Raw genomic sequence first — 14,083 nt, 5'->3', positions numbered from 1 at the left:
TAATTAAGATCATGTCAATGATAATTCATGCCATCAAAGAAGTACTGAATACTAGGATGGTGATACCCTCGAGGAATAAAAATCTACCAGCAGCGGCATCGACACAGTGGTTGTAAACGAACTCATCAAAAATATCAGAATTGAAATTTTGTATGAAAACATTCATTTTAAGTTAAAAAAGCAAAAAAAGTACAAAGTTGAATAGCATTGCCAAATACCTCTTAGGTAAAAATGCCTTTGAATTTCAAAAATGCAATGTTTTGTGAACAGTTAATTTATAATTAAGACCATATCAATGATAATTCATGCCAACAAAGAACTGAATACTAGGATGGTGATACCCTCGGGGAATAAAAAATCCACCAGCAGTGGCATCGACACAGTGGTTGTAAATGAACTCATCAGAAATATCAGGATTGCAATTTTGTATGAAGACGTCCATTTAAAGTTGTGAATTTTTGGAAACTTTTCCAACATATTCAATCAGCTTAACGTATTTTTGCTTGAATAACTTTTTATGTTGTCTTGAAATTTAAATTCTAACCAGATATTTTAGGGATATTTATACGAATACCAAAAGTGGGTACCTTACCAGGAATTTCCCCCAGTAGCACAACGAACACCACCTATACAGTAAATAAGGGGTTATAATTAAGATATTCCCAAAGTTAATGTTTGAAAGTAATGTACGATAATAAGTACAACTTTTAAGTTTTTTTGTTATGTTGTGCTTTAAGGTGGTACCTAGCACCACAGGGAGATAACTCTGTAAAGTCAGCTAAACGTTTTAATTACGTTGTTTTGTAAAAGGAATGTAAAGCTTCTCAATGATCAAAATTGGTGTTTGTCAAAGTGCTATATAACCAGTGTAACTTTTCTGACAAAACAGTTGGTTCAAAGATTTTGAATTTTTTATATATTTGTTAAAGGGTCAAAGTAAATACTTTGACAAAATTGTATGAAAATTAAACGAGCCAAATTGATTTAAGCTAAAGTGTTGGGTACCACCTTAAATGACATACATTGTCCTTCAAATACAAAGCATTTTCAATTTAGCAGAAAAAAAGAAAAGAAAAAAAAAAGAAAGATATGCTACACATCAAACAACGACTGTGTATTTGTTATTTTTTGTAAAGTACTAGTTTTCGTGGATTTTCAAGAAATAGGCAACAAAGAATATGTGTTCAACGAATTAATAATTCTATTTGGTCTCTATGCAAACTGAAGAAGGTATGCACCTTTCTTTGCTTTGGTTTGCCTGTATATCCGTTGAACACTATCTTTGGTTTTAAGTTACACAAGTCATTACAAAATCTGTTATGTGTGTTTACTATTACTCGAATCTTTTGTCTGTACACTCTGTTGAAGATGTTCTTGTAACCACTAAACAATTTAAATAAAACTAATTACGATTCATTCAAAGGGTGCCTAGATTATATGTTATATTAATGTATCATTTTACCATTTCTTAGTAGAGCAAAAACCTCACTCTTACAACACTTAACAAAAAATAGCCCAATGGGTTATAATCATAATATATTTTGAATGTAGGAAAAAAAAGTCACAGGAACAAAAGTCACAATATATATTTTGTAGTCACTTAGTTTTCCTTTACTTTGAGTAATAAAAAAAAGTCACAATTATTAAATATATATGTTATATATTTGACCACATGTTATTTTGATTTTTTAAGGTGAGAATCCTTAGATTGAGTGTGAAACAAACAACTCATTGCCATTAGTAATAGTTTGGTATTTACAATATTTATTGATAGAACTATTAGTTTAGTGGCTTCTTGTGGTACATTTTCCTTTTTAAAGACTTTAGTTATCTATTGCATAGATGCAAATACTGTAAATTCGGAAATTATTGCGTGCATTTATTATTGCGATTTTGTCATTTTAAACTTAGATGCGATTTTAATTTTTGCGGTTTTGAGAAAAGTCATGCTTAATTCTGTTAGAATATTACAAAATGCGAGTTTAAATTATTGCGTTTACAACTCTGTCGCATTATTTGCAATAATAAAAACCTCACAGTAATTTGTGAATTTACAGTAGTGAATTATTCATATGCATTCCAACATACTTCTGATAAATAATTATACTTAAATACGTATTGTGACTTTTTTTCTTAGGGATTTTGTGACTTTTTTCCTGACTTTTTTTTCCGTTCACCTATATTTTGGTACACAGTAAGTTAATCTCTGATTAATTGGTGATCAAGTATCATGAGATAAATGAAAATAAAATTATAAAGTTGATGCTTCCAAAGTGCTTTTCCAGATTAACCTTCATCAGAAATGTTCAATTTAGAGTCATGAATAAACTGGTACCAAGTACATTCTTTCTACACGTTTTCTATCATTTAGTGTTAGAGAGCAAAACCAGATCTTTACATGACTGTGTTATTATGCATAAATATAAATTTAAGCTGTCAACTGACCCTCACCTTGACAGGGAATTCTATGACTCTTTTGTGTGTGTGTGTGAATGTGGGTTTGTGAAACACAAGACTTTTATCACATTATGGAGGTCAAATATGTACTACTTGTACAGTACTTAAAATGAAACTAAATAGCGCAAATCGTTTTGTTTCACAAATGAATATCAAGATTACGCAAACAATAGTGATATATTTTATTTATATACAATAAAATCTTTCTCAATATTACATATTTTTAAGACAGTAGTCTCACAAACACTTTACCAACCATAACAGCCTATGAGAATCTAGATAACTTCTCAATCCTGTGGGAGAATTTTACAATGTCTTTTCTTTTCATCAATGATAATGAAACAACTATATAAATATAATTTTGAATGGTGATATCTCCATGAACTTTTTGAAACACATAATTACAATACAGATACTGCATTGAAAGTAAACGAATCATTCCAGCCAACATGGAAATCCTGTAAAAGTTTAATTTCGGTATTTATGAATCTAAAGACTTATGGGTAATATCGTTATTCTAACCCCAAAATGAAAACAAAGTCATATTATTGGTTGAATTGTAATTGCTAAAGGCTTTGTTAGCCAATCATAGTGTTTTGGTGAAAGCTTACCCAGGATGCATTAGATTCTGAAAGAGCAAATTGATGCAATACTATAATGAGTTTTCTCCTTGACTATCAATCAACACACATACATAAAATACACACACAAACAGTAAAAATTCTCATAATTTTCATACAAATCTATATTCTGTTGTTGACAATACTAACAAATGATAGTTAACAATATTGATACAATATGGATTCTTTGTCAGCTGATATCAAAGAGAGGTAGAATTATCATGCCATATAAAAGTTAATTCGCTGTCCACTAGTTTACAGAATATATATTTTTGGTTCCCATGTCTTGTTGGTCATGTTTTGGGTATTGATATTTTTTCTTTATGAAAACAGTGTATGGATATCTAAATTTTATAAAATGTTGGACTGTGAGTCTGCCAATTCAAATGTTTAGTCATGAATAACATAATTGCTCATCTATTCCTACAGACTTCATTCTCAGCAATTTATTGGTGAACTGTTTGTACAGATGAAGCTGAAATTTAAAAAAATCAACAAAACTTTAACTTAAAATACATTAAATGCACTAAAATATCTTTTTTTAACACTTGATGATATGATATCTTATGTGAGGCAAGTTTGGTGGAATATTTTCAATTAACCAATACAAATCTTTCTTATAGAACTAAGGTAGTTTTCAGTCAAATCTAATTGAGAATACTAGTCTCACACCCAAAAGATAAATTACAAGCCATTATAAAGACTAACTTTTTGCTTCAGTATTTCTTCACAAAATTTAAGCAAGCAAAATATTTGTGGTTTTATAGCTGTCAAGCATTAATTCTAACAAAAAAATTACAACAACACTTAAACAATTCAAGCTTTTGAAGTGCTATCCTGGATTTACCTTCATCAGGGAGGTTAAAAGCCTAACATTTTGAAGCCAGTTTATAACCAAAAGGACTAAACAATTGTGGAATAGATTTATTTAGTCATGTTCTGACATTCGAGCTAGTTCTAGTCCTCATGGTTTCTTTTTCATGAATTAGCACTTATTCATTGTATCTATAATACAGAAACACCTTTTAAGGACCTAATTGGTAATTCACACAAAAAATATATTTGTTACTGAAAATTGTTCAATCAGGAGAATTAGAACAAAAGCAAAGTTCAAGAATAATAGATCCTACTGAAACTGGGCTATGCAAATTTGATTCTTTTAATTAATTGCCACAAATATCAACACCTAAATTCATCATACCCAAATCAAAAACAGCATGCTTTTTTTCTTTTTTTTTCACTACTTAAACAAATTTGGTGTATTCGGAACATTTACTTATTGTGAAACAAACACTGAAATATCAGTCTTCTACTGCTTTTCTGTAACTTCCTCCTAATAACAAGGAGCACATCCAGTATAAATTTAAAAGTGGTTGAGGCTTATTTTACAGTATGTTTAATGTGGGTTGTGTGATTTACAGGGATTAGTTCAAGTTCACAACATGAAAAGTACAGTTTATCCACATTTGTATACAAACTATTATATCAGAAAACACTTTTTAATGTTATCAACCAATTGCCAATGGCTTAAAACCTTACAGGTACATGCTGCCTTACTATTTCAACAATTATCATTATTTCTTACAAAAACTCAATTCTTCCATTATCTCAAATGCTTTCATTGCAAAATTTAATTATATTACATACATGATTTTTATTGTTATCTAATGAGAAAATAAAATGAAATGAGCAAATATATATATGTCACAAATTGATATTTAAAACTCTATAAACAAATATTTCTATTTACAAAAGGCATAATTCTATTATCCCTGATCCTCAGAGCAACAAACATATGTATCTCTAACAATATAAAAACTAACACATTAAAAATTCATTCAACAATATTCACATAAAACATTTATGCACCAAATAATCCATATAGCACTAATTTAGCACTTCACTCAACAAAGCACTCTATATAGCACTTCATTAGTCATAGCACTATCAACCACAAATCAGCACTTCATTAGTCATAGCACTAGCAACCATAAATCAGCAAGAGTTATTCCCCTTTCCTCATTTTTATCACAATATTGTATAATATTGCCATAAAATATACAGTTCCAAATAAAAACTGATTTGAAAATGTAAAATTAATATTTGTTATGTTTATCAAAAGTATCCTTAAATTAAAAAGTACCTGATAATAATTTTTTTTTTAAATAGTTAAAACATATTCAACTTTTAAGACAGAATACAAGACTTCAAAAACAAGGCAACAATCTCTTCTCATACTAGAAAAAAGTAGCAATGTATTTTTTAAGCTGACGAGTATTGATCATAATTGTCAAAAGATAAAAAGAAGAGAAACCTGGTCAAACGGAATAATGGCAATATTGCTTATTTATGTTCAACCCAAGTTCCATGACATCTCCCTCCTGATAAGTGATAGTTTGAGGTGTTGTTCATTCTAAAATAGCGTTCAATTTGTGTATGAAGGTCTAGATGGGGGTCTTTTTTAGTACAGTGGATTCATTAATATTTGTTAGTTACTACTTTACATGGGTTTCCATGATAAAGGTGAACCATACATTAAAATGTTTAACAAATGACAAATTTCAAATAGGCTTGTAAGTAGACTTTGTGAAAACACTGAAATCAAATATCCATGAAAATGCAAGTTTTCCTCAATCCACAAAAATAAATGAATCCACAGTACATTCTTCTATATTCTTTCTCTAGTTTTATCTTTTTGTCAGTTATTCTCTATTTTTAATATTCTACCACCCTTTTAATATTCTATATTATTTTTGGTTCTATTTTAATATAATCTTAATTTTTTAGCCCCTTATTATGCATTATCTGCTCATTATTCTCTATTTTGTTCACCCATCCAAACCCTTGTGTATTCATACCTGTAAATATTTACTGTAAAACCTTTTTAATCTTTGTCACAGATATATTTACTGTAAAACCTTTGTCACATATGGCCATGAACAAAGGTCTTTAATAATCCCTTCTACTTAAAATACCTTTTTTTTTAAATTTGAAAACTGTTGAACTCAAAGGGACATCTTGTAAATCAGGAAATGTTAAATCGTCTAGTGTTCTTAATTACTATTTGTTTAAGTGGAATTTTAAAAACTATATCCTATATTTCAAATGTTTCTGCGGATTATTTGTGTCCCCTAGTTGACAGTTTTAGCCCATAGTATAATTAATTAGATTAAAAACAGTTTAATACATCCTTGAAAGTCATAAGAAGTTAATTATGACTATATTTAAAGGAATTTATATAGTTTAAAAAGAAATCAGATTTTAAAAAGTATTATTATTCACCTATAAAAAAAATAAGTATGTCATTATCAATATTATTTTGGAATAGTAAGTTTTTTGTTTTGTGTTTTGGAGAAAATACATGTAGTGTTTTTCTTAGACAGCTGTTGTATATGTTTTTCAGTACATATTTAGAACAACTGATAGGAATAGAAGGTCACATCATAACACACAACATCTAAAATAAGCTGTTGTTGTTGGTAGCAACCTGCCATATTTGTTATTCTTTTATTTTAGCATAATTCAGGCCATTCCTTTTCCCTCTTTGTAGTTAATATTCTGGGGCATGTAATTTTTTTTCTAAAGTCTTTGGATGTTTATAATGATAACAGATGCAGGGATTTTTCTGATGAACAATTGCATAAAATTTAAGAAAATACACACTATAAACCATATTAACTTGCATCTTCAATTTTGCTTAAACATATTTGCAATATGAGAGGACTGGAAAAAAATATCCTGAACTTATTGCTTTTGATAAAGATTATAATTATCTCCACAGCTGTATTCATTTCTCTCAACATAAATTTTTGCATAAAAATGTTTACCCATTGAAACAGAAAGTATGTCCTTCGATTCAACTACATAACTAAATAACTTCACAACTCTACTGCATGAGCTGATGTATTTACTATTTTGATAAATACATCTTTTTCAAATATGTAAATACTGTCAAATGTTACAAATGACTCAATTTAGTTGTTTCGGATTTGTAAAGGATAAATTAAGAATCCTTCTTTACTTTTCACTTTCTTTTAATGTATATGAAAAAGATAAGATTGTAAAATTGTTCAGACAATTGACTTTTGTTTACAAAGTTTCCCCTGAACTTCTACAAACAACAAGAATCCATTGCGTAGGATATCAAACTTTTTTTCATTATAAACTTGATGTTTTATCCATTATTTAAATGGAATCATTGGCGGATCCAGGCGGGGTTCAAACCCCCCTTTATTTTGTCCGATCAATGTATTTGAATGGGCACATATAGTTGGAACCCCCTTTTTTTTTTTAAATGGTTGGATCCGCCCCTAGGAATTCTATATTATCTCCATAAATATGGTAATTAAAAAATAAAAGCTACTATATTTCTGTGAGAAAAAATTACAAATATTTAAGTCTGAGATATAAATTAACATACCAGATTACTGTAGAATTGTTATTGTAATAGGATACCAAACTGAATATTAATTCGAAGAGTTGAATTTTTACTCAAATCTTTAAAGAATTGGAAAAAAGGTTGAATTTAAAGAAAACAATAAAAATATGGCATACAATACGAAAGATGAAATAATAAATACAAATGATAAATACTAATCCTACAAAAAACATTCAATCATAATTTACTTTGTATGCTGATAAAATCCCTGAATAATTATGTCTGATGTAGATAAAAACTTTGTAGACCATATTCATACAGAAATATGTCTAAAATTAGCACTAATGTTAAACATAATAAAAGTAAATATTCTGAGTTAGACTCAGCACATAATACATTGTTGTACAGCTTAAATAGTTACAATTTCTTTACTAGATTTATCTCCCCTTAGAACATCAACACACATACTTCAAGATCATACTCTGAGCAAATAACAAACAAAGGTTACTGAGAGACTCTGGCCATGATTACAGGATACTAGTTCAATTCATGATTTATAATAATAATTCAAACAGAGGAAATTTTCTTAAATTGCATAGACTTTTAGTGTGTGTTGTATTCAAATTTTTCAGCAAAGATTTTTCTTGGACATATCGTGAACTAAAAGTGTTAATAGTTCGACTACATGTAATTAACTAGGTAATTTGTAATCAACTACATTTTATAACATGTAATTAACTAGATAACCTGTAATTGATTACATTTTATAACATGTAATTAACTAGATAATCAGTAATCAACTACATTTATAACATGTAATTTACTTGATAATCTGTAATCGACTACATTTATAACTCGTAATTAACTAGATAACCTGTAATCGACTACATTTATAACATGTAATTAACTAAATAATCTGTAATTGACTACATTTATAACCTATAATTAACAAGATAACCTAAAATTGACTACATTATAACATGTAAATTACTAAATAATCTGCAATCGACTACATTTATACCATGTAATTAACTAGAAAACCTGTAATCGACTACATGTTATAACTTGTAATTAACTAGATGACCAGTAATCGACTACATTTAATAACATGTAATTAACTAAATAACCTGTAATCATGTCTTAAGTCTCCACAGCTGCCACATAAATAATAACAATAATTAAACATTATACATCATCGTCTTGTATATATATATCTTTAACTACATTGGGCATGTTAGACTCTGGGATAGGTAAAACTGTTAACATTTTAGAGTGCTCAACACTTATATTCCGCAGGTCCATCAGTAAAAGAAGATACTTTGCTAAGGCACTTCCACCACGACATCGTTTTTTACTTTCATATTCATTTAATGCGTCAACGTACATTTTTTGAATCTCTTCAATGAGATCTCTGTTTTGAAGTCCACCTCTGTCAGCTGAAAAAGATAAATTACTTTAATAAATATAAGTGTTAATTTATACATAGCAATAAGAATAGCATTGATTCTTTCATTTAAATTGGTTGAATATTTTGAGCTTGCTTTCAGTAAAGATGAGCATTTTTTTATGGGATCTGATATTGATTATTATCCTTTGTTTGTATTTACGATTTTGTACTGTATTGCTTCTGATTTATTGTATTTGTTGGATACCACTTTTTGCAGAATTTATGGGTGTAAGTAAAACCATAAATATAAATTTCCAACGCAGTAAACATTTTCTTATTGAGAGTTTAGTATTTTCCATATCCTGATTTTCATCTTCTGTATTTTCATGGACCTTTTGTTAATAATCTGATTAAAATGAAAATCATGGATTGACGTTGAAAGTTACTGAAAATATATTTTTTTTAAGCATACTATCTTGGTGATTCTGAGTATATAAATTACAGATTTGGCTATATTTTTTGGATTATAGCTCTTCATCTTTTATATAAGCTTTGGATTTCAAATATTTTGGCAACGAGCATCACTGAAGAGACATGTATTGTGGAAATGCGCATCTGGTGCAGAAAAAATTTGTACCGTTAATGTTATTACAATAAGAGCCTTCTTTGTTTACTTATCTTAAATATATAAACAAGAGGGAATAATTCCCTTTTTTATAGAAAAAAACAAACCTTATAACCATTTTAAGTCACTTTAAAAAAAAACTTTTATGTTATTATAAATGTTTTACGTTTTTTATTCATATTTCGTCAGCTGAGTAAAAAGTTAAAAATATCTGTAAGAAAGTGATTTGAAAAGTTTCTATATTGTTTTCATCTGGTAAATAGTCATCATTGAAAAGCTTAAACAAATTGGTTTATCACATCAAAAACAACAAGATGTAAATTTATTCCCAAAGATCTTATTTGCGTAAGCGAGGTATAATATCACAGCAGGTTTTTTCACACACAAAAAATAAAAAAGACCTATTGTTTTATACAGCAGATTTTCAAAGTGACAAATATGAAAAATCAATATATATAAACTGATTGCAACAGTTGAACCAAATGATGGACAAATTAAAATATAACTTTTACTTAAAAGATTGAAATTGACACAGAATTAAAACATAATTAAGTAAACTTACATATGACATATTTTCTTGTTATTAAAATTAAGATGGAGCTTATATATTCAGGATATAATTAGGAAAACATTACAAATAGTATTTGAGGGTACTTATTCCACAAGTTAAGGATGACCTAAATTAAAGTGTTTGAAAAAAATCTCTTTAGGTTTAAATGCGGAATTTCTCAATAACATGAAAACTTATACATTGTGTATTCACAAAAACATTCTCTAAAAGATTTGAGTATAAAAACAGTTGTTTTCAGTTTATTCATTGTTTAAAACGTTTTTTTTTCTTTTTAAATCTAACATTAAACATTTTACATGAACATGAAACATGAACTAAAACATGAACTAAATCAAAACAATCATTTTCTTCAATTTGGATATTTCTAACAATTTTGAATGAATGAATATAAGTACAACAGGATATAGTGTGAGCTAAAACTGACTAATGAAACCCTTCCTTTATAGTTATATGTTAGTAGTAATGTGTATTCATATGTTATAATAAACAAAAATTCGGTTAACAGGATATGGACGCGCAATAGATGTAAAGACAAATCACACTATATTGCATATTCACATGAAGATTTATATCAAATTTCAGGTAGCTCTGATTTGTAGTTTTTCAAAAAATGTAACAAACAATTTCACAAGACTGATGTGTGGCCCAGTATATTCATTCCCCCTCTTTAAACCTATCCTTGAAATGAAATATTTGCAACTGGGCGTTAAGCTACCAACAATTAATCAATCAATCTTTTTTTTTTTCCTTTTGAGAATAGGCACAATATTACCAATAAGGTATTGTTTGTTTCTGTTTCAAATAATATGCCATCTTTGTTTTGTATACACTGTACAACAATATGACCTAGACATTGGAATTATTTTAAGAATAGGTGTGAGATGGTCGAATTCTTGTGGTCATTCACCTTTTGAATGATGAATGCTTCATTTAGCCTAGTCTCTTGTTTTCACAGTTTTGCTCGACTTTTTGATGTTGATTGTAAATATTTAACCCACTCTTAATTAGTACTTGTACAAAGCTGCTATAAAGTGAGTCATTTTTCTAGAATCCTTGAAATTACTTGAACGTTTCTTACCAAATTTGGGTTTCAAACTTCACAAGGTTTGTTTACATTCTGCCATGTTTGTTATTTAAAATTGTGGAGAATGCCCTTATTTATTTTCAAAATTAATAATTTATCTGATATGGATATTAAATTTTAATTCAAAAATCCAGTTTTACCAGACAAATATCAAAATTAAATACTTCATCAAAATTTTTCCATTGCATAACAAAAACTGGAATCAACTTGTATTATCCAGAATTTTGGCTTATTTAAACATTCATGAAGTGTACTAGAATTATTTACAAGCATTTTCTTATTCTACTTGATGATGAAAAACCAGTTATTTCATGAAAATACTGCAAACAATCACACGATTTGAAATTACTGAAATTTCAATAGACGTTTAAATTTTAACAGTGACAATTGTTGTTTTTTTTTAATAATTTCAGTGACAAAAATGGGGTAACCGACTTTATCAGGCCAATTACTGTAAATATATATATTCATAAGTTTTTGCAAGGTTTTTATAAATGGGAATAATGCTCTTGGTAATTATCGCAATCATAAGAACTTGCATTCTGACATTTGATACATATACATGTATTCTCTTGTCATCTTTTCCAAAATAGCAATAATTAATCTTTCATTTTTGTCCATTCGTTTAAAAATGGCAATAATAAATCCACCCAATAACTTTTAAATTTGCATTAAATGACAATTCTTACATGAAAATATTGCAATGGCAGTAAACAATGCATATTCTGCATTGTCAGAACCCAGCTTGGCTAAATCTTCACATAATTTAAACACTAATTCTGTATATTCTTGTGGCTGACCAGCAGCAATCATATTTTCCATTGTTAGTGGAGTTCCATTGGCTAACACAATTGCTTTGCTAGTAGGTTCATAACATCTACTGGCTCGGATAGCCATAACTTCACTAGAGGCACACTGCAATATAAAAAACAATATAAGTAAAAAAAGTGTAAAAATATAACGTGACAAAAATTGCTACTTGATCAGAGTTTTGTGTTAATAAATATTATTCATTGGTTGTTGTTCTTGAGTGTTTCTCATTTCTTGATTCTATATAGATAAGACCGCTTGTTTTCCTGTTTTAATAGTTTTACACTAATAATTTTTGAAGCCCTTGTTGTTTGGTGTGAGACAAGTCTCTGTGTTGAAGTGTGTAATTTGAAATATAATGGTATGACTTGGATGGAGAGATGTCTCATTGGCACTCATAACACATTTTCTTATATCCATTGTGTACAAGTTTCAAAACATTTGATGGCATAAAAAACTCAGCGATAGGGGCATCAAAGACTGAATAAAAGAAACTTACCTTGAGCAATATAATTTGATCATCTTTTGATAAACGGTCAAATCCTGGTAAACTTTTAGCAAATTCTACAATTAAATGAGTAATTAAAACGGTCATTCTGGCCAGACTGCCTAGGACATGTTCTCCTGACTCCACATTGTTTGTAGGCTTAATATCCTGTAAATAAACAATGACAATTGGTCAAAAATTATAAACAATAACAATTAGTCAAAAAATAAGCTAAAATATGAAACAAAGGCTAAAACGAGGAATCGGATAATTGTCAGATAAAGTTACGTGATTAAATTTTCTATAATCAATGCATAATCTGATAGAATTGTTTGTGTGCACAAGAAAGGGGGGGGGGGGGGGGGGTAGGGCAGCAATAAATGTATTCTTTGATATATAATAAAAAAAATATTCAAAACTATATGCAATTTTTAATAGAAAAGTATTACATAGATTTTCAATAAAAGATCTGCCTGCATGGCTAGATTTGAGATTCATATCACTGAACAATAGATATACAGATAAACATAATAGCTAAACTAAGTTGAAGGCAGTGATATTGACATCAATATTAATCCCTATACAAATGAACATGAAAACTGAGTTCAGCAGTAAGTATGGTCAGATCATATGTTTTCGTACGTCATATGAACTTATACTCTGGATACTTTTTCAAAGGAAATTCGATAAATAATTTTAACTTTTAGTTTCTAGGACTATCAGATTAATAATAAAATCATCAGATATATTGACTTTAAGAAATATTTAAAAACTTTTATAGTGAAAATGTATCATAAATCTACATACAATCAACTGACGAAAATAAGAGAAAGATACTTGTAAGATGGCTCTCATTCTGTATAGCTAGAAATAGTCAGTTTCTTACACAGCTACTTTTGCATAGGTACAGATTTTTAGTACGGAAATAGTACCTATGCAAAAGTTGCTGTGTACAAGGCTGTCACGACTCAAATATAGTATTTAAACAAAAGAAGGGAAATCTAGTAAGAGGTTGCATCATCCACAATTCCCCCACAAAAATAAGTTTCTTAACCTTAATCCTATAAACTTAATCATCAATTCCAGAGTTCTTATAAGGGTAAATCCTGAGTTCCTGTAAAATTAGAGGCATAATCAAGACTCCCCATAAAGGTCCTTCTGCCCCCTCCTAGTATTTATAGCCTGACTCATAAGTTTTTTTCGTACAGCAGTCTTAAATTCCTCATTTGGAAAATTAGATTTTGAACACTGATCTATTAATTTCATTCACAAGTTTTATAAATTAAGAAAAAGACCTTAAACACCTGCCTGTTGGTAAAGGTGGAACTGTTGAATTTACTGTCTGAGAACTAGGTTGCTCAATTTTCGTGGATTAGGGAAAACTTGCATGTTTATGGATATTTAATTTCGTGGTTTTGATGCAGTCTACATACAAGCCTATAGTAAATTTGTCATTCGTGGAACATTTAATTTCGTGGTTCACCTGTGACCACGAAATCCACGAAAATTGGTACCCAACGAAAATGAATGAATCCACAGTATCAGAACATTGTGAATTAAACAAACTAGAGGCTCCAAAGAGCCTGTGTCGCTCACCTTGGTCTATGTGAATATTAAACAAAGGACGCATTTGAATTCATGACAAAATTGTGTTTTGGTGATGG

The 14,083-nt window shown here is 29.0% G+C and overlaps 1 protein-coding gene across 5 annotated transcripts in view; it reads right to left on the bottom strand.

Annotated features, from left to right (window-relative positions):
* Positions 1-2,622: 2,622 nt before the first annotated feature.
* LOC134707862 (ecdysone receptor-like) overlaps positions 2,623-14,083 on the bottom strand; it is a 121,652-nt gene continuing 110,191 nt past the window's right edge. For 4 of the 5 annotated variants that reach the window (XM_063567966.1, XM_063567967.1, XM_063567964.1 and 1 more), the window contains 3 exons: positions 12,432-12,587; positions 11,812-12,037; positions 2,623-8,891 (listed from right to left, as the gene is read on the bottom strand). In XM_063567966.1, coding sequence (XP_063424036.1) covers positions 8,641-8,891; positions 11,812-12,037; positions 12,432-12,587 — 633 coding nt within the window. In that variant the 3' untranslated portion in view covers positions 2,623-8,640. The remainder of the gene's footprint in view (positions 8,892-11,811; positions 12,038-12,431; positions 12,588-14,083) is intronic. The other variant, XR_010105778.1, reaches the window with a different exon arrangement.

This window comes from Mytilus trossulus, chromosome 2 (genome assembly GCF_036588685.1).
Source record: "Mytilus trossulus isolate FHL-02 chromosome 2, PNRI_Mtr1.1.1.hap1, whole genome shotgun sequence".
NCBI lineage: Eukaryota > Metazoa > Mollusca > Bivalvia > Mytilida > Mytilidae > Mytilus > Mytilus trossulus.
This window is presented reverse-complemented; position numbering and strand designations above follow the sequence as displayed.